The following is a 21,688-nucleotide window of genomic DNA, read 5'->3' on the forward strand; positions in this document are numbered from 1 at the left end:
GTCCTTTCTTTCAATTCTGCCAAATCAGAAATCAAAGTTGTTAGCAGGGATGCAAAGCACTAAACTGATAAACACAAAGACAAACCAAAATAAAGAAAACACGCTCGCAAAGTTCGTGGAAATTCCGTAATCTCGGATGACCAGAAAGTTTACACCATTAACCTTGATACCATTGCGACTATGATATCACACACCACAGCCATCTTCAACGAAACTTGATAAAAAAAGGCCGCCCGCTATGGAAAAACAAAATGGCATCCTTGAAGAACACAGTTATTTTTTAACATTATTAAAACTTCAAGGAATACTCCACCCAAAAGTGATTTTTTGTTTAAATGTTACATACACCATGTGCTCTACTGTAATGGTGGAGAAAAAAATGTAATGTTTTAATGTTACTTGCCGGGCGGCATGGTGGTGCAGTGGTAGCGCTGCTGCCTCGCAGTTAGGAGACCTCGGTTCGCATCCCAGCGCGGAGTTTGCATGTTCTCCCCGTGTCTGCGTGGGTTTCCTCCCACAGTCCTAAGACTTGCAGGTTAGGTGCATTGGCGATCCTAAATTGTCCCTAGTGTGTGCTTGGTGTGTGTGTGTGTGTGCCCTGCGGTGGGCTGGCACCCTGCCCGGTATTTGTTTCTGCCTTATGCCCTGTGCTGGCTAGGATTGGCTCCAGCAAACCCCGTGAGCCTGTAGTTAGGATATAGCGGGTTGGACAATGACTGACTGACTAATACCCATCAATCATCTCTTGAATGCCAGGGCATTATTTGAGTATTGCTGATGACCATGTGCAACCCTTCATGGCTACAATTGACCGTTTTCTAATGACAATGCACCATCTCACAAAGCAAAAGTCATCTCAAACTGGGTTCACAAACATGACAATGAGATCAGTGGCCTTCAGTGGTCATCGGAGTCACCGGATCTGAATCCAATAGCACACCTTTGGGATGTGATGAAATGAAAAAGATTCACAACATGAATGTGTAGCTGAATCTGCAGACATTGAGTGATGCAATCACATCGATTAGGGCCAAACTCTCAACAGAATGTTTCCAACACCTTGAGGAATCCATGCCATGAAGAATTGAGGCTGTTTGGAGAGCAAAAGGAGGCCCTACCCAGTTTTAGTATAGTAGTCCATGTGGGTACACAGGCTCCCAGCTGCTTAGAAGTGTGCCCACAGACAAACACACATACGGAAGGAATATCCAGTTGAAGCTTATAGAGGCAAGCCTTAACTTACGTGGGGCCGTCAGCAATGAGGGCAATGAGGAAGTTCATGTCATCAATGAAGTCTTCAAAATTCGGGTATGGCAAAGGAAGGGGATCATTTCGCTGGGTGGCCTGTTTGCTGGTGTAGACATAAATTACTCCATGCTTCATCTGGGCATGATAGCCCAGGTTAGGAGGCAAGGTATCAGCTGCCAAGGGGTCTTCACCGATTTTGCATGGAGATGTGAACACTGGAAGAAATAAGAAGGAGGAGATGATAAGGCTGCTTAATATATAGTTTAGAAAAAAAGCATGACTTTTCAACCGTGGCTTTATCTGTGTCCTTTAATGAATCTTTGCGCTCTGCAGTGCTCCATATCCCAGTACCTTACATTGTTGCTTTATGAGACACCCATTTGTGTTGTTGAGTGGGTCATAAGGGGTTACCCCAACTCCAAAACTTATTATATAGTCTGTGAGCGACAGCCAGGATGCCTCTGCCTTGGAAGGGCTGGCGGAGAGAGTGTACGTACTCAGGCCTTATTTCCCCTGAACTGCTAGATGGCAGTCCCCCCTGGCGTGCAGCAGTGCCACAGTTTCCCACAAGGCATCATGGGGAAATGAAATATTTAGACTCAGCCCTTTTGTGTGTCGTGGGTGCCACCAGGACTTGGCAGCCCTACTTCATGGGGCTTTGGGACTTCCAGGGATTACTTAAAAGGAGCTGTGCCAGGACCAGAGTCGGGAGGTCGAGGAGAAAGCTTGCTACAGGAGGAGTGGAGGCAGAAGGAGAGACAGAAGAAGATACAGAGAGAAAGACAAAGAACTGTGTGCTTCATTTGTGTAGTATTGTGCTTTTGTAACTGTGATGTGCAGGTAAGACAATGGTTCACAAACTGTGGGGCGGGCCCCCTAGGGGGGCGCGAAGTAACAAAAAATGGGGGCGCGAAGATGTGAAAAAAAGAAAACAAGAATCGAAAATATGAAAAATACAGAAATCCCTCGCTACTTTGCGGTTCACTTTTCGCGGGTTTTTAAATATAGTAGTAGTACTGTATTTCCTAGTCTAACAACAATAAAAAAACAAGTCCGGTGACTAAGTACGTTGTAACACGGGCTGTGATTGGTACATGGGAGGGAGACGACAAATCACAGCTTCCAGCTTTCTAATCGGGCCCGTGATTGGTGCTTTGACTGATGCCCAGATCCCACAGACTGGCTAAGGATCTGCAAGAGCAGTCACAGGAATGGGACGACGATATGGTTCGATCGGTCCAATTCTGCAACAAGGTCGATGACGTCATGACCGCCTACAAGCTGCTCTTCGACCGGAAAAAGAGGCAATGGCAGCAACTGCCGATCACAATTTTTTTGCAGCCTCACAAAAAAGAGCCAGTTCCTACTACTACTAAGGATATACCTTCGGAAACCGTGGAAGAGATGCCCCAGGAAATGGCACCGCCGTCTGAAGAGACGTAAAATACAGTCATCGGCTGCGCAGTAAAAGTCATCATCACCTTCATCGTCATCATTTTTACTGCACAGCATATTCATCACGTCATATATAGCTACGTGTACTTCGCTATACAGTAACTGTAAACTTATCTGCCGATTTCATATTGCTTAACAGTTGTCCCTGTTATTAATAGAGTAAAGGGTGGGTTTAAAAACGTCCAAATACACGTTAAATAATTAAATAAATATGGTGTCCTTACTTCGCGGAAATTCAGTTATTGCGGCCGGCCTTGGAACCTATCTTCCGCAATAAACGAGGGATTACTGTACATCTATTGAAACCAAAATAAATTAACGTAAACTACATTCTGAGACTAGAAAAATAGAGTTAGATAAATGTCGATAAAAGTTAAGCAGGTATACTAAAATATGCATCGATGATATATCATTAATTAAAAAAGAACAAATTGGTATTAATGGGCTCTTTTCAAAAAAACATTAGGGGAGGCGCGATTAAAACTGGGTCGCAAATACTTAAAGGTTGAGAAACGCTGAGGTAAGAAACTACAGGGAAGAGTTTCCCACAGCTGAATTAAAGCCAGTGTTGTGCTGGACTCGTGCCTCATGTCTGATTGTGTTGGCTTTGGGGAACTCATTGCAGGCTGGTCTTGAACCCAATAATTAACTTCTTGTGTTTGTACCCACCGGTGTGGCATCAAGCTGGAGTCTTCAGTTTCTCTCTGCTAACATTTGTGTCCACACTCAGACTGAACTTCACTCATTCCTATTTCATTTAACTCTCTAGCTCAGTTCCCAGACAGAAAGAGTTCAAACCTTTATTCACTCATTATAACTTTAACATATATATATATATGACTCTGCTGGAGTCAATTCCAGACAACACAGGGCGCAAGGCAGAAAACAAACCCCAGGCAGGGCGCCAGCCCACCACAGGGCGCACACACACACACCAAGCATGTCTTTGGATTATGGGAGGAAACTGGAGCACCCGGACGAAACCCATGCAAACTCCATGTGAACCCGGGTCCCCTAACTGCGAGACAGCAGCGCTACCCACTGCGCCACCAAGCCGCCCATAGTAAAACGTAATAATTTGAAAGTAAATTATGTTGAGTTAGAGTTATTTGTTAAGTAATAAGATTTTGTTCTGTTTAGCTTTGAAATTGACACTCAAATACTTTTTAAACTTACACTTTTACTGTCAAACTTCAGTAAAAACAATTTTTTAAATTACATTTTTGTCAATATTGCATTGAATTGTGATTCTGTGTTTGGACTTTCATCGTGATAATGCAACGTATAACTGCCTGTAATTGAATTTCATCCATCCATCCATCCATTGTCTAACCCGTTGAATCCGAATACAGGGTCACGGGGGTCTGCTGGAGCCAATCCCAGCCAACACAGGAACCAATCCTGGGCAGGGTGCCAACCCACCGCAGGACACACACAAACACACCCACACACACTAGGGCCAATTTAGAATCGCCAATCCGCCTAACCTGCATGTCTTTGGACCGTGGGAGGAAACCGGAGCGCCCAGAGGAAACCCACGCAGACACGGGGAGAACATGCAAACTCCACGCAGGGAGGACCCGGGAAGCGAACCCGGGTCTCCTAGCTGCGAGGCAGCAGCGCTACCACTGCGCCACCGTGCCGCCCTGAATTTCATTTCTTTCTGAGATTTGTTAATCGTCTTTGCAAAAGCTATTCTAATGAGAAACTGATAACATTTTAATATAAATGGCATATCAAGATCTCCTTTGGTGTCTAATGTTATACCCTGAAGATGTACTGCATTACCTTTCTTGGACACATCCTTCTTTCAACAGTAATTCTGCCGGTGGAAGACCGTATGGCGTTAACGGTAGTAGATATTCTTCGTGATGTTGTAAGTTGATGTTTTCATCTTCTGCATCATCATCATCACCACCAACTGTTTCAGCCTAGTCTACTGATACGCATTTAACCAATTTGGCGTCTAACCGATCGACAATTTTCATGTCAATTCATTTGACTTCATCGTTTCTCGGTGCTAGGATTGCCCGTGTACTCATTTCTTCTGTTGATAACCCACTGGGATGAAATTCTTCAGTAAAATTTGGACATGATACGTCTTCTTAAATTGGGAACTTAAAGTGAGGAAAACGTTAAAATTTATAAGAGCTGAAAGTGCAGGAAGTGTGTCTGACAAAAGCATTCACACGAATGAGAGGCGAGATGGCTACATGCACGGTTGAATATGGTTGAGAGGAGGGCGGGACTTGAAAACATCTCTTCAAAAAAAGTCTGTCTCGTAGCAGGATTTTTTTTTATATAATATTCATAAAAAATAGCTAAAGCAAAAGCAAAGCAAATTTGGTGTGGAAATCACCCCATGCAACCTGGATGGCTAGCAGCTCTTCCTGCTAAAAGTCTTAAAGCGCCCAGCGTAGCTAAAGTGTCTGGTGGCTCAGTGACTGACTCAGTGAGGGACAGGGAGAATATTTTAATGAAAAGGATCAGGAGAGGAGACATTTGTGAATATTCAGGACAATGTCGTTACCAAAAGTCTAACTGATTTGTCATTGATTCCAAAACATTCGTCAAAAATCAAAGACTTCAATAACAAAATCAAGGAAACATCCATCCATCCATCCATCATACAACCCTCTGTATCCTAACTACAGGGTCACGGGGGTCTGCTGGAGCCAATCCCAGCCAACACAGGGCGCAAGGCAGGAAACAAACCCTGGGCAGGGCGCCAGCCCACCGCAGGTCACAAACACACACACACACCAAGCACACACACACCAGGGACAATTTAGAATCGTCAATGCATCCAACCTGCATGTCTTTGGACTGTGGGAGGAAACCCACGCAGACACGGGGAGAACATGCAAACTCCACGCAGGGAGGACCCGGGAAGTGAACCCAGGTCTCCTTACTGTAAGGCAGCAGCGCTACCCACTGTGTCACGTGCCACCCTCAAGGATACATTTTTGTCACAAAACAAAATCAGAAACCACATTTTTTTATCCTAATCTCAGACACCCCCAAAGAGTAAGCACCTGCATTTCTACCGTCACTCCAATGTCACACATTCCCAGAGCATTTTGGAAATTTCACCATAACCACCAATTCTCGTGACATCTCAAAATGTTGCCACTGGTAGCTAAACAAAATGATGCTGCAGCGTAAGGGTAAAATTATTTAACGTTTCGGATGAAAACAAAGGCCCGAAATGAACATTTTTCAAACAGATGTACACTTTGTTCCAAACATTTCAAGAAATCTCATAAACCTGTGATGATAAACACCAATCATCATCGAGGCTCTGTGACTGTCCGCGTTGGTTCCACTCTCGTTGGCCGTTTACACCCACAGCCATTAATAACATAACCAAGGATGAGCCGGGCAAATGAGGACACACACACACACACACACACAGTCAAGAAGTAGGAGAAAACTGCATTCATTCCGAAGCTCTTCTTCTTCTTTCAGCTGCTCCCATTTAGGGGTCGCCACAGTGGATCATCCGTTTCCATCTATCCCTGTCTTTTATGTCATTTTCTGCCACACTTTGGGAAGCCTTCAATCAATGCTCTACCCATGACCACAGGCTCGGGCAAAGCATGGTCCTTGTCTTAACATACCTACAGCCTGGCATGACTGGATGCTTCATAAGACCTCAAGTTGTTCTTTTAACCAATTCTGATGAGTTGTACAACAAACAGAACAAGCACAGAAAGTATTATTATTATTTTTATTATTATTATATTATTTTCATTATTACTATTCTGTTAAATACTATGGTTTTCTTTTGAATATTCTACATACTAATCGATACAGACAAGTATGTCTAGTATCAGGAGTGGGCAGGAGGAGGAGTATAGGAAACTAATCAAATGTTTGTTAAATGGTGCGACTCAAACCACTTACACCTGAACAAAAGAAAAAACAAGGAGCTGGTGGTGGATTTTAGGAGGCCCAGGCCCCTCATGGACCCCGTGATCATCAGAGGTGACTGTGCAGAGGGTGCAGACCTGTAAATACCTGGGAGTGCAGCTGGATGACAAATTGGACTGGACTGGACTGGACTGGAGAGAACAGAGCCGACTATACTTCCTTAGAAGACTGGTGTCCTTCAACATCTGCAATAAGATGCTGCAGATGTTCTATCAGACGGTTGTGGTGAGTGTCCTCTTCTACGTGGTGGTGTGCTGGGGAGACAGCATAAAAAGAGGGACGCCTCACGTCTAGACAGACTTGTTAAGAAGGCAGGCTCTATTGTAGGCACGGAGCTGGGCAGTTTGACATCCGTGGCAGAGCGACACGCGCTGAGTAGGCTCTTGTCAATCATGGAGAATCCACTGCATCCACTAAACAGGATCATCTCCAGACAGAGGAGCAGCTTCAGCGACAGACTGCTGTCACCGTCCTGCTCCATTGACAGACTGAGGAGACCCCACACTATGCGACTCTTCAATGCCACCCAGGTTGGGGGTAAACGTTAACATTATACAAAGTTATTGTCTGTTATACCTGCATTGTTATCACTCTTTAATTTAATATTGTTTTTTGTATCAGTATGCTACTGGTGGAGTATCTGAATTGCCCCTTGGGATTAGTAAGGTATCTGTCTGTCTGTCTATCTATCTATTATATAGTGCCTTTCATATCTATCTATCTAAGTGAAATACAAAACCAGCACACCCAACAATTGTTCAAAATCCATCCCCATATTACCAGGGCTGCCTCCTTCCAGTTCCACTACTTCCTTACTCAGTCGTGTTACAGAGCTTTCCAGAATTATTCAGACGCCTTGACTTTTCTCACATTTTGTTATGTTGCAGCCTTGTGCTAAAATCATTTCAAAACATTTTTCCCCTCATCAAGCAAACACTCAGTAGCACCTAATGACAAAGTGAAAACAAATCTGTCTGTCTCTGTTTCCAGAGAGTCTGCGCTTGTCCCTGTCCTCGCAGTCCTTTAGCTTGACTTCATCAGTCTGGGGTCTCTCTCTCTCGCTCTCTCTCTCCATTGCTAAGTGTTTTGTCTGTTACTCCTGCCCCTTCGGTCTCCTCTCCATGGCTCTCACGCTCTTACCTGGAAACACCTGCTCAGCTGCATTCCACATGTTGCCTTCAATGGAGCGTAAGAACTTGCTGGCGGTGGCAGGGAATCGCTGGAACGCCAGGCGCATGTACTTCTCACGGATGGTGAGGGCCCGGTAAAGCCCTTGGCAAGACTTCTCAAAGTCATCAACAGTTACCTGAGACAAACAAAAAGAGAATGTAAAGTTGCATGAAAATTAATTTAAAGCTTTTTTTTCGATGTCTTGTCTAAGTTTCTTCAACCAGTCAAGACAATGCATTTCTATTAGCTGTGCTACCGGTGTAAGATGTGTAGAAATCTCAATAATTAATGCTGGCCTCAGCTTTAACGTTTGCAGTGCACCATCTATTGGTATGTACTTTGCAATGCACGTAGTAGTAGTAACATTTATTGTATTTGTCATTCCAACAGATGGCACATTGCAAACATTTGCAGTAATAAGATGCATTACTAGAAATGTTTGTTATATGCCAGCCATCTGTTGGAATGAAAAAATGCAATGCATATGTCTCTGTTATATGTCATTTATTAGCACTTTTAATGTTTGTGATGCACCATCTGTTAGCATGACAATTGCAATGCATATGTCTCTGTTATATGCCGTTTAGTATTGGATTCGTAAAAGCTGTGTTAATGTTTGTAATGTGCCACCTGTTGGAATGACAAATGCAATGCATTTTATTACTATAAATGTTTTGTAATGCATCACCCGTTTGAATAAAAAATCGAATGCTTATATCTCTATAATATATCATTTGGTATGGAATTCATAAAAGCAGCATTAATATTTGTAATGCAACTTCTGTTGAAATGATAAATGTGATGCATTAAATTACTACAGATGTTTGTAATGCTCCATATGTTGGAATGACAAATGCAATGCATATATCCCTGTTATTAGCCATTTGACATGGGATTCATAAAATTAATGTGAATGTTTGTGATGCACCATCTGTTGAAATCACAAATGTAATGTATATGTCTCTGTTATATGCCATTTGGTATTGGATTCACGAAAGCAGTGTTGATTTTTGTGATGTGTCATCTGTTGGAATGATAAATGCAATGCATTAGATTTCAACAAATGTTTGTGAAGTACAATCTGTTGGAATGACAAATCCAATTTGTATGTCTCTGTTACTGTATATGCCATTTGTTATGGGATTCATAAAAGTTAAATTGATGTTTGTAATGTCCCACCTGTTGGAATGACAAATGCAGCAATTTTTTTTACAACAAATGTTTGTAACGCACCATATGTTAGAACATCTACTGCACATTGACGGAACATACAGTAGGCATCAGAGGCCCCCAGGCAAAGTAGTGTGCTGGGGCACCCATTTTCATAGCAAAACAGAAACATACATAGACATCAGAAACATCGTAAAATACTCACTCCGGCAGCATAGTCCCCAGTGATTGTGACACGCTGGAACTCGGGGACCTCCAGATAAATAGGAGTGGATATCTGAGCCTCCTGGATGGAAACATGCTTACATTCAACCTTCTCTGTTACTGGCACTGCCACTGTGATGGTATGTGCCATCTGGATTTTCTTTTTCCTGTGAGGAAGAATGGTAGATTTAAAAAAAAGAGGAAAGAACAATAAGCTAGTGTGCTCTTTCGCCCCGGGCAGGCCTTCAACCTCAAGATCAGTATGCACTGAGCGGCCAGTTTATTAGGTACACCAATCTATGGCATGTTTGGCCTCCTCTGGGCTTCAGAATAGTAGAAATTTGTCTGGGTATGGCGTCTACCAGATGCTGGATGTTGTACCACGAAAAAATGATTGCATAGTGGACAGCTGCACAGTCCACCTCATCCTAAAGAAAATATTAAATGGGCATGAGATCCAGGGACGCTGTATGTTTTATAGTGCACTGGAAGTAATTACTCCATTGGCACCGATGTCACCGAGAGACCAAGGAGGTTAGACGAGAGGCAGAGACCACTCACCCAAGCTCTTAAGTAGCGTTTGATACAGGTGGGCCTCTGTTAAGTGTTACATTGAGCAGGCCGAGTCAGACACATTAAAGGCAACTGGCCCCCCCTTTAATGTATGGTGGGGCTCAGGGATGCAAGGATGCCTGAGGTTGTCAATGGCAGCACTTTGGCTGCAGCTTACAGTAACTAGATAAATAAATAAATAAATAAATAAATGTTCTGACATTAAGGCAGATGAGATTTGCTCCACAGCACAACAAATTGGTTTCTCATTAAGAAAGTGGCTTGAATGGTAACCTGCAGCCGCTGTGGTCCTCCCCTGCTGGACAAATTTGTTGGTAATCCTGCTGTCTCTGCAGTAACTTTGACAAAAGTCATTGGCACCCATCATCGTCAACAAAAATCAGACTTTGCTTTCGAGTTTTAATTCAATAGAATACTTCAAATAATAGCACGAATGAAATGGCATGGATAAAAATGATGGGACCCTTGAACTAATATCTTGTTGCATAATCTTTAGAGTTTGTTATCATTACACACCAGTGATGCCCAGGGCCCTCCATGAGACACCTGCGCTTCTCCACGGGTCATCTGACCCACTAGTCCTGACCAAACTGCCCCGGCTGTGAAAGGGCCAGACGCTGAACCTGACAGATGCTGCCCAGACACCACCTTGAACACCGTGTGGGCTCTTTAAAGAAGGACGGAGTCTTCACGGTCACAGGCCATCGACTTTCATAGTTTTTCCCTTCCCGATTCGCAGCCCACCCCACACTCTGCTCCTTCACACCCAAACCCCTCTCACTCACTTCTGCTGCATACTTTCTTGTGCTTCTTTCTGAAACATTTCATTGCTCATCTCATGATGGAAAATAGGACAGTCTTCTGGCACCGAAAACAGGGAGATCTCCTCACGGACATCGACGTCTTTCACGTCCGAGGCAAAGACCTTCTCAGCAAAGGCCTTCATTTTCTCGTCGGTGGCTGCAAGGACACAAAATCTGCACTTTATTCCAGCACCACAACTAACTGTTTCTTATACCTACTTACAAGGGCTGTGGACACCACCAGGAAGCCCTACAGCGTTTAGAGTCGTCTGTTTTTTTATGGAGTCCAATGTGTACGTTTACCTTTCTGATTCAAGTCAAGTCAAATTAAGGCTTTATTGTCACACTATCCCTACATCACATTGCAGCATACAGTGGCATGAAGGAACGCGGTGCAACACATACGGCGTGAACACAGGACACGTGCAAGACAGGCAAAGATCTCTGCTACACTTTAAATCAATCGAGAAACAATAGGTAAGTGAATAGAATGATGGAAGCAGGGACATGCGGTCAGGTGTCATTATATAAAAGTAAAAAAACTAATAATGATAACATAAATAAATGTATCCACTGGTCTGTGCTATAAATTTGTTTTCTGTATGATTCCAATAATTGTGATCATTTTTATAGCCAAAATCATCGAATTTTTGCGTCTCATGAGGAAAAATTTGAGGTGCAGCAGCGACGAGCCTCACCTACACTCTGACTGCGCTGTCCTCACACACCGGGCTGATGCCTGCAGTTGGCACGTGCCTGTCTGTCTCTCTGTATGTCGCCAATCTAATGTTTGAGACACGTTTATTATACACCCTGACTTTCCACATTCTGTCTAATATCTTTAATGAATGTGTGTGACATATTTATTCTTGCTGATCGGACATAAAACCGCAGTGAAAAGACACAGGGTGAGGCAGACAGTACCGTGCCTCCCTGAAGGAGGCGCATGTGAGCCCAACAGGTGCTCGTTACTGCTCTACGCTGAGGCGCCAATAAGTTAGCGATATTAGAAAGTCAAGTGCACTGCAGCGCTCCGTTTATTTTTATGTTTTGCTACAACTGACTGTCAAAATGGAAGATTAAGATATTTAAAACTTTTAAGACTTTTACAAGAAAGTGACGGAAATTTTTCTATAGAAGGATAGGCGCATGGACTTCATTTACAAATAAAGGTAAGAGCAAAATCGATTTTCAATTTTATAAAAAAAAAAAATGGGATCAGACTAAGAAAAAAATAATCCAATATTTAAAAAAATAAGTTTGACCTTAAATAAAATATTCTTTTGTTTTTCTTGTTATCCTTTTGTTGAACAGTCTATATTAAAACTGATTAAAGCATCTGAATTAAAAGCTTTTAAAAACAACTAAACAATTCAGATCAAAACTGAAATCCGTTTTTTTGTACACCACTCTATACTTTTATTTGTACTGAATGAGTATGAATTGTGGAATTGCAATGAGAAATTTAGAACACATAGAGGGTGCCAAGTAAATGCGCTCTCTCCTCTCTCTCTCGCCACTTTAAATGTACCATTCTTTCTTAGCCAAATATGCGCCTTACCGATGTGTGTGTAAAGAATGCTAATGAGATATGAAACATAACCAGTAGTCAATGTGCATGCTGCAAACTGAATAGTGAATAAGCTACTCTTTGGGGTTCATATATTTGTAAATCTCACTCTGAAGGAGACAGTGTCTCACCAGCCATGAACTTCACCATACATCACCAGATGGAATGTGCACATGGGCGAGTGTCCAGGCCAGGATGGGGCCATGTTCATTACCTGGATGGGAAGCCAGTGCATTGGAGGAATGAGAAGAAAGACGAGGACAGGAAGCAGGCAAGAGAAGCCCATACAGAAGTGTGTTCACTGACATGCCAGCTGGGATGGAGCAAAGATCCTGACCCGGCCCTTGAGGCCAGTATAATGGAGAGAAAGGGGGAGGCTCAGACTATCTGCCCCTCAACATGAAATACACCCACCCACCCAATGCGCTACATGGAAGCATCCCTGGGTTTCAGCACCCATACAGACACCCACAGAGCATGCTGGGAACTGTAGTGCCATGGAGCAACCTGTTGGGTTCTGTGGGTCCCACCAAGGGAGGGCGGTGCTAAGGGGATTCACTGTCCCCACTGTGGCAGACTTCCACTGCTTGACCTGGTAGTGCTTCCATCGGGCCAGGCCCTGGCACCAGACGTACTCCAGAGTCCAATTTTGAAAAGAAACAGTGACTCTGTCAGGAGGAAGAGGACAAAACTTTTTGGAGGAGCAGAAGGAGACAGAAGGAACTGTACCTCTGTGCTTGTCATTTTATATATATACACATATATATATATATATATATATATATACATATACACATATATATATATAAATATATTGTATATATATATACACACACACATACATACACATACACACATATATATATACATATACACATATATATACACATATATATATATACATATATATATACATATATATATATATATATATATATATATACACACATATACATATATATAAACTGCTCAAAAAAATTAAAGGAACACTTTGAAAACACATCAGATCTCAATGGGAAAAAGAAATCCTCCTGGATATCTATACTGATATAGACTGGGTAATGTGTTAGGAACGAAAGGATGCCACATCGTTTGATGGAAATGAAAATGATCAACCTACAGAGCCCTGAATTCAAAGACGCCCCACAAATCAGAGTGAAAAATTATGTGGCAGGCTAGTCCATTTTGCCAAAATTTAATTGCAGCAACTCCAAATTGTATGCAGCACTTTGTATGGCCCCTGTGTTCTTGTATACATGCCTGACAACATCGGTGCATGCTTCTAATGAGATGACAGATGGTGTTGTGGGGGATCTCCTCCCAGATCTGGACCAGGGCATCACTGAGCTCCTGGACAGTCTGAGGTGCAACCTGGTGGCATTGGATGGACCAAAACATAATGTCCCAGAGGTGTTCTATTAGATTTAGGTCAGGAAAGTGTGGTGGCCAGTCAATGGTATCAACTCCTTCATCCTCCAGGAACTGCCTGCATACTCTCACCACATGAGGCCAGGAATTGTCGTGCACCAGGAGCCACTGTACCAGCATAGGGTCTGACAATGGGTCCAAGGATTTCATCCTGATACCTAATGGCAGCCAAGGTGCCTTTGTCAAGCCTGTAGCGGTCTGTGTGACCCTCCATGGATATGCCTCCCCAGACAATCATTAACCCACCACCAAACTGCTCATTCTGAATGATGTTACAGGCAGCATAATGTTCTCCATGGCTTCTACAGACCCTTTCACTTCTGTCACATGCTCAGGGTGAACCTGCTCTCATCTGTAAAAAGCACAGGGCATCAGTGGTGCATCTGCCAATTCTGGTATTCTATGGCGAATGCCAATCGAGCTGCATGCTGCTGGGCAGTGAGCTCAGGGCCCATTAGAGGACATGGGGCCCTTGGTTCACCCTCATGAAGTCTTTCTGGTTGTTTGGTCAGAGACATTCACACCAGTGGCCTGCTGGAGGTCATTTTGTATGGCTCTGGCAGTGCTCATCCTGTTCCTCCTTGCCCAAAGGAGCAGATACTGGTCCTGCTGATGGGTTATGGACCTTCTATGGCCCTCTCCAGCTCTCCTAGAGTAACTGCTTGTCTCCTAGAATCTCCTCCATTCCCTTGAGACTGTGCAGGGAGACACAGCAAACCTTCTGGCAATGACACGTATTGATGTGCCATCCTGGAGAAGTTGGACTACCTGTGCAACCTCTGTAGGGTCCAGGTATCGCCTCATGCTACCAGTAGTGACACTGACTGTAGCCAAATGCAAAACTAGTGAAGAAACGTCAGAAAAGATAAGGAGGGAAAAATGTCAGTGGCCTCCACCTGTTAAACCATTCCTGTTTTGGGGGTCATCTCATTGTTGCCCCTCTAGTGCATCTGTTGTTAATTTCATTAACACCACAGCAGCTGAAACTGATTAACAACCCCCTGTGCTACTTAACTGACCAGATTAATATCCCATAAGTTTCATTGACTTTATGCTATACTCTGATTAAAAAGTGTTCCTTTAATTCTTTTGAGCAGTATATATATATATATATATATATATATAAATATATATATATATATATATATATATATATATATATATATATATATATATACAATATATAATATAATATACAATATATATAAATACAATGTACCGTGCAGAAAGCAGTGAGCATATTGGAGTTACCTCTGCCAATAATGACGCGCCTGAAGATGTAACCAGGAGGCTCCTCCATGTATCATCTGACAACTAATTCAGTGTAAGAAAATGGCTTACATTACATGTCATTCTGATACTCATGTGATGATCAGATTTCTTATGAAGGAGCAAATCCCTCCAGCTGACATTCACACCTGACTCCAACAAGCATGTGGGGATGCCGTCAAAGTGGGAACACAGACATCGAGCACAGCCCTTAGCTGGTGGCCTGTGATCCGCCTCTGCTGAGAGGACAAACAGAACAAGGCTGATGTGCTTACTGGTAAAAAAATAATAAGAGTAACAATAATATAAAGTGTCAACAATGAAAACAGTTGCAGCAGAGGTTGGAATAAGGCACCATGTTGTCCATATCTTATGGAATCTTCTAGATCTCTGCTAAAAAGTGTGATTCAGTCCTTATTGAACTACACAATCAACACGCTCATTGCTTTGGTAGTTTATATGTGAAAGGCAGAGAGCAATACTCAGTATATAAAACATTTTCTTCTCTACCCATGTGCAGACAGACACATGCATGCACACACACTGTGGATTCAGACCCCACTTTACTTTCTGCGCACTTTCCTGCTTTGTAGATTTCATTCTGAATTGATAAATTTGCCACTTTTGATCATCAATCTGCACCGATGTTTCCCACTGGTGGGCCGCAGCCGCCCCCAGACAAATCTCCACCCCCTCTCACAGCCTGATTCACAGCCATCGCAGCTGATCCTGGATGACTTCCTTCCCCAAGCCCCCCACTGTGACAGTTGTCTTCAATTCACCAAGGAGGAGAAGCATTGACGATTGCGCTTGACTCATCTAACGCTCTGGTGATCACGCAATGCCAAACAATCCCTCCAAAACGACTGATCCACCATGGAGTAGCACCCCAGATGTCACCACTCAGATGACTATGCTAAATTCACGGAGGACAAACAAACACCAATGGTGACTCCCCATAGGAACATTGTACTCCTCAAAGGTCAATCTTTGATGGCTCATGTTCTTAAAGAGCTTCTCAGATTCAACTTGGTCACAGATGTTTCTCCTAATATTCCTTAGGGGAAATAGCTTTGGGCAGAAAGGAGACATGAGGCACAAGTGAGGTAAAAGGAGTCAAAACTTGGTTTGAAAAGTGTGTCATTTTTTGCGAGATCTCTTTCTAGTCTTCTTTCAGCCTCTTCCAAAAATTCACATTTTTTCATTGGACTGATGCCTTTATCCAAGGTGCAAAAGTGGCGTTTGGGAGTGGCAAGTGGGGCGGTCGTCCCAGGCCCCGCGCCTAAGGGGGCCCCCGCTTTTGAGGTCCGCGTGTCCCATTCGAGAGGATTTGTCAAGTTACATTCTCCAGTATATATATATTTGAGATGCTTCTAAGAGGAACCCTTTTAAAATCCCTCTTCAAGGTCAAATTCCATATACAGGGTAGGTATGTCTTTGAAAACATTCCATAGTAGGAATATTAATGCATGTATCGCTAATGATAACCGGCTGACATGACATCAGCGTGAGTTATGACTATGACATCCTGCGTATCGAGACTTGGAGAACACTTACAATTTGGGTGCTTTTCTAGAAGAGGCCCTGCTAATTTCCGTATGACACCGCATCGCATTTCGCACGGTTGTGGTATTGTCATGAATTATGAATTGCACTTTTTTAATTGATTACAAGGGGGCTTCACCACCTGCTTGCTTCACTTGCCAACCCCTTCCCCCCACTGTTGTGAAAAAGGGGGGCTGAATGCACCCCAAGGAGATGTGGCCACTCCTCCGAAACCCCCCTAAAATGGTGATACAATGGGAAACAAACAACAGTTGTTATTTTTACCTCCTCTTTGCTCGATCAGCTGTTGGATTGCTGCTGCTCCTGTGCCGTGTGATCTGCATTTCATGCAGTGCTTCAAACGTTTAAAAGCCTGTAGAGCAGCTGTCCTTTTTTCTCACAGACCTTCTCAAACACAATGCGATCTCTTTTCGGTGTTCCGTTATTTCACAGAGTAATACACTCAAATGAGTGTCTCCTTAGAATTCCAAGAACAAAACTTAAAAGAAGTGGTGAGGCGTTTGGCCTTCTGCTGTTATGCACCTAAAATCTGGAATAGCCTGCCAATAGGAATTCGCCAGCCTGATACAGTAGAGCACTTTAAAACACTGCTGAAAACACATTACTTTAACATGGCCTTTTTATAACTTCATTTTAATCGTAATTTAACTTAATCCTGATACTCTATATGTTCAATTTCCTCATAATAACTATTCATGGTGGCTCTAAAATCGGTACTGACCCCTACTCTCTTTTCTGTTTCTTTTTCCGGTTTCTTTGTGGTGGTGGCCTGCGCCACCACCACCTACTCAAAGCTTCATGATGCTCCAACAATGATGGACGGATTAAAAGGCAGAAGTCTACGTGACCATCATCATCATCAAGCCCTTCCATGAGAATCCTAAATCCAAAGAGGACTGTTTCATTTATGTTAGGTAGATTGCCCAGAGGGGACTGGGCGGTCTCGTGGTCTGGAATCCCTACAGATTTTATTTTTTCTCCAGCCGTCTGGAGTTTTTTTGTTTTTTCTGTCCCCCCTGGCCATTGAACCTTACTCTTATTCGATGTTAATTAATGTTGATTTATTTTGTTTTATAATTGTGTCTTTCATTTTTCTATTCTTTAATATGTAAAGCACTTTGAGCTACTGTTTGTATGAAAATGTGCTATATAAATAAATGTTGTTGTTGTTGTAATATCTTCCGTTTGTTTGCACTAATGCGATCTTTACTGTTATTTTTTTGAGACTTTCGAATTTCCCTACTTTTATCACCTCTAACCTGCTCTGCGCCAACGTTTTTGAATACTTTATGACGTTCTACTTTGTCGTTTTCCGGCCCCAGGCGTGGTTAAATCTCTTGGCACAAAGTCTAGTCTCACGTAAGAGCTGAGAGCACATGAAGTGTGTCTGCCAAAAGCATTCCAACAACTGAGAGGTTAGATGACCGTGGTCTTGTTTGAAAATGGTTGTAAGTAGGGCGTGACGTGAAAAAGTCACCGTCTCATGGGACTTGCTTCTGAAAGTTGTAAGTATGACGTGACTTGACCGTCTCGCAGGACGTGAAAGTGTCTCTCTGTCTCTCTTTAAAAGATCACGTCTCGTCGCAGGAAAAAAAGGTCCCGTCTCATCCCAAGATTTTTTTTTTTTATAATAGAGCGATGTCATTATATTTTGATAAAGTCTGCATGTTATCTTGCAAAAATGTAGCTGAATACCGTAATGAAAATCCAATGTATGTTAACATAATTTTTATTAACTTCGCGTGCTAGTTTAAACAGTCCACACATACCGGTAACAGCGTTTGACGTATCCGGCACCGCGTAGGGTTGGTCAGCCCCTGGCCCCGCACACGCCTAAGGCCACCTCTCATTCGAGATACAAACAGTTACATTCCTTTTGTTTTTCCAGTTGGCACACAGGCAGATGAAGTGACTTGCTCAGAGCCTCATGGTGTCAGTAGTGGGATCTGAACCCACACCCTCAGGGTTTAAAGCCCAAAGTCTTAAGAACTTTGCCACACTGCCTTGGTTTTTTGTTCTTCTAGAAGAATTTTGATCTAATTGGAGGACGGCAATATAAATTTGAGCAACTGATAGAATTATTCAGAAGTGAGGTTTTACAATCACAGTACAGTGTTTTATTACCACAAGCAACATATACTACTGAGCAAATAATGCAAACATTTTCAAATTGGAAAAATTAAAAAGTCAAGGCAGTACTTGGAAGATCTGGGCCTCTCGTATGTCTTTGCTGAGACCTCTGCTGAAACCCAAGAGGAGACACTCGTGAGGACAACCTGAGGAGCTTGAGACGAAAGAAGATGATCTCATTGACGTTCAGGTGAAACCAGAAAGATATTAAGGTGACCTCTTTTTTGACTTTTCACTCCTGTGGGCCATGTGAAAATGTGGTTCATGACACCACAAAGGTCGGGAAACGCTGACCTAAACTCCATAAGCCATAATGACAAAGTGAGAATGTGTTTTTAGAAAGGTTTTTCAAATGTATTAAAAATCTAAAAAGTATTCCATCCCTTTCCTAATCCAAACAGTGAGCAGCTCCATCCTGTTTGGTTTAATTCTCCTTGAGATGTGTCTAGAACTTGACTGAAGTCCACCTGTGGCCAACTGAATTGACCGGACATTGTGTAGAAAGGCACACATCTGTAGATAGAAGGTCCCTCGATTCACACTGCACACCAGGACAAAAAAAACCCAGCTGTGATGTCCCACAAAATCTCTGTAGACCTCAAATTGTGCTGACGTATACTGTAGATTAAGGCAAGGAGACCTAACCACTTCTAGAGCTTTGAGTGTTTCCAGGAACATAGTGGCCTCACAATTGTGAAATGGAAGAAGTTTGGAACCACCAGGATCCTTCCTTAGTGTTGGTTGTCTGAGGAACTAAATAACCAGGAAAGAAGGGCCTTGGTTAGGGAGGTGACCAAGAACCCAATGGTCATTCTGACTCAAAAGTCCTCTAATGAGATCAGAGAACATGTTGGAGGGCTGACCATCTTAGGAGCATTTCGTCCATCAGGCGTTTATAGCCGAGTGGCTGATGGAAGTCACTTTTGAGTAAAAGACATATGACAGCCTGCTTGGACTTATAGAAAAATGTATTCGTAAAATTGGTAATTTCTATGTATTAGAAAAGAATTATAAGCACATGAGAAAAGTAGACACTATATTTTACTAAGCACTAATATTCAAGAGTTTGGATTAAAAGGACTTATGCCTAAATATTGTTATTATTCTGTATGAGCTAGAAACCATCAATAGTTCATTAAGCCAAAGGTTAGACGTGCAGGAGAGCTGGGAAAGGATGGGCCCCTCGCCTAAGAGAGGAAATGTGATCTCTTTGGCTGTAAATAATTGAAGCAAGTGCTGAGCTAGTAGGGAGTAAGAATAGGCCTCATCAAACAGAATGATGGACAGAGAGGGGTTTTGAGACCCCCCCCCCAGTTAAGAAATATTAGTAGAATTAACTAGAGGCAAGAAAAGAGCAGTGAAATGATAGAAGTCAGATGAGGATGAATAATGGCTTGTATGATAAGAACTGTGATAAATGTAAGAGCTACCAATGGCTGCTTGCTCATTGCATCTGCAGTGAGTCTGTAAGTGCGTTGTACAATAAATCTTGATTCTGCTTCCTGTCCAGAGACTCGGAGTGCCTTCATTGGGACTGAGGATAAAGATCCTCTGATGTGATAGGACAAAAATGAACTCTCTGGGCAGAACTCCAAGCATTATGTCTGGTGAAGACCACGCACTGTTTATCCACTGCCCGATACCATTCCTACGGTGAAGCATATTGGGGGCCACATCATGCTATCAACAGCAGGGAGAGGTAGACTGGTCAGAAATGATGGAAGGATGAATGCGGCCAAATACAGAGAGGTCATTGAAGATAACCAGAGTGTACACCACCCCAAACTGGCATAATGGTTCAGCTTTCAGTGTGATGATGACCCACATCATACAGCCAAGACAATGCTGGAGTAGATTAGGGACAAGTCTGTGAGTGTCCTTGAGTGGCCAAGCCAAGGCCCATTCTTAAACCACATAGACCATGTGGGACGGGACCTAAAGATGGCCACTGACAGACACTTCTCATCCAGTCTAACAGAACTTGAGAGGGTCTGCCAGGTGGAATGAGATAAGCTGACCAAGTCCAGGTGGGCAAAACTTGTAGAAACTTCCCAAAGAAGACTGGAAGCAGGAATTGCTGGCAAATGAACTTCTACAAAGTACTGTGAATATTTAATATGAATGAGAGATTTCAGTTTTTTAGTTTTAATTAATTTGTAAATCTTTCTGAAACACATCTTTACTTGGTCATTATGGGTTGTTGAGTGAAGATTGATGGGCAAACATGACAAATGTATCCATTCCATTTACTGTCCTCCCATGATCACTTCCTTTCTGGGCCCCCTCCGATGTCATCATCTCCATCCCAGTCTATTCATTTCTTCTGCCTCTGTAGTTCTTCCAGCCATGACTCCATAAAAACTCAGTCTGTCATTTGATTCCAGGTCGACTGTCATTTTTATGCATTCTGACAGGTGACTCAGTGCTTTTTCTGATTTCCTGAACATCCCACAGTATACGTGGACGTAGCCCCATTTAAACAGGAAGCTCTTCATTACATCGGCCAAAAAGGTCTATTTTAAACACAAATCAGTGCCATGATAACAAAATCATTTCAAGGACTTAAGAAAACAAATGATTCTTTGCAGAGAAAGTATGGATTTCACAAAGGTAGAATTTGTAGCCTGATTCAATTGAGCTCCTAGTTGCTAGTTTATATACACTTACCTAAAGGATTATTAGGAACACCTGTTCAATTTCTCATTAATGCAATTATCTAATCAACCAATCACATGGCAGTTGCTTCAATGCATTTAGGGGTGTGGTCCTGGTCAAGACAATCTCCTGAACTCCAAACTGAATGTCAGAATGGGAAAGAAAGGTGATTTAAGCAATTCTGAGCGTGGCATGGTTGTTGGTGCCAGACGGGCCGGTCTGAGTATTTTACAATCTGCTCAGTTACTGGGATTTTCACGCACAACCATTTCTAGGGTTTACAAAGAATGGTGTGAAAAGGGAAAAACATCCAGTATCGGCAGTCCTGTGGGCTAAAAATGCCTTGTTGATGCTAGAGGTCAGAGGAGAATGGGCCGACTGATTCAAGCTGATAGAAGAGCAACTTTGACTGAAATAACCACTCGTTACAACCGAGGTATGCAGCAAAGCATTTGTGAAGCCACAACACGCACAACCTTGAGGCGGATGGGCTACAACAGCAGAAGACCCCACC

The 21,688-nt window shown here is 42.8% G+C and overlaps 1 protein-coding gene across 2 annotated transcripts in view; it reads right to left on the bottom strand.

Annotated features, from left to right (window-relative positions):
* ampd1 overlaps positions 1–21,688 on the bottom strand; it is a 131,635-nt gene that overhangs the window by 78,305 nt on the left and 31,642 nt on the right. For both annotated transcript variants that reach the window (XM_039749392.1, XM_039749391.1), the window contains 4 exons: positions 10,539–10,713; positions 9,182–9,347; positions 7,777–7,942; positions 1,244–1,463 (listed from right to left, as the gene is read on the bottom strand). In XM_039749392.1, the coding sequence (XP_039605326.1) occupies positions 1,244–1,463; positions 7,777–7,942; positions 9,182–9,347; positions 10,539–10,713 (727 nt within the window). The remainder of the gene's footprint in view (positions 1–1,243; positions 1,464–7,776; positions 7,943–9,181; positions 9,348–10,538; positions 10,714–21,688) is intronic.

Source organism: Polypterus senegalus, chromosome 3, assembly GCF_016835505.1.
Source record: "Polypterus senegalus isolate Bchr_013 chromosome 3, ASM1683550v1, whole genome shotgun sequence".
In the NCBI taxonomy this organism is placed as follows: domain Eukaryota; kingdom Metazoa; phylum Chordata; class Cladistia; order Polypteriformes; family Polypteridae; genus Polypterus; species Polypterus senegalus.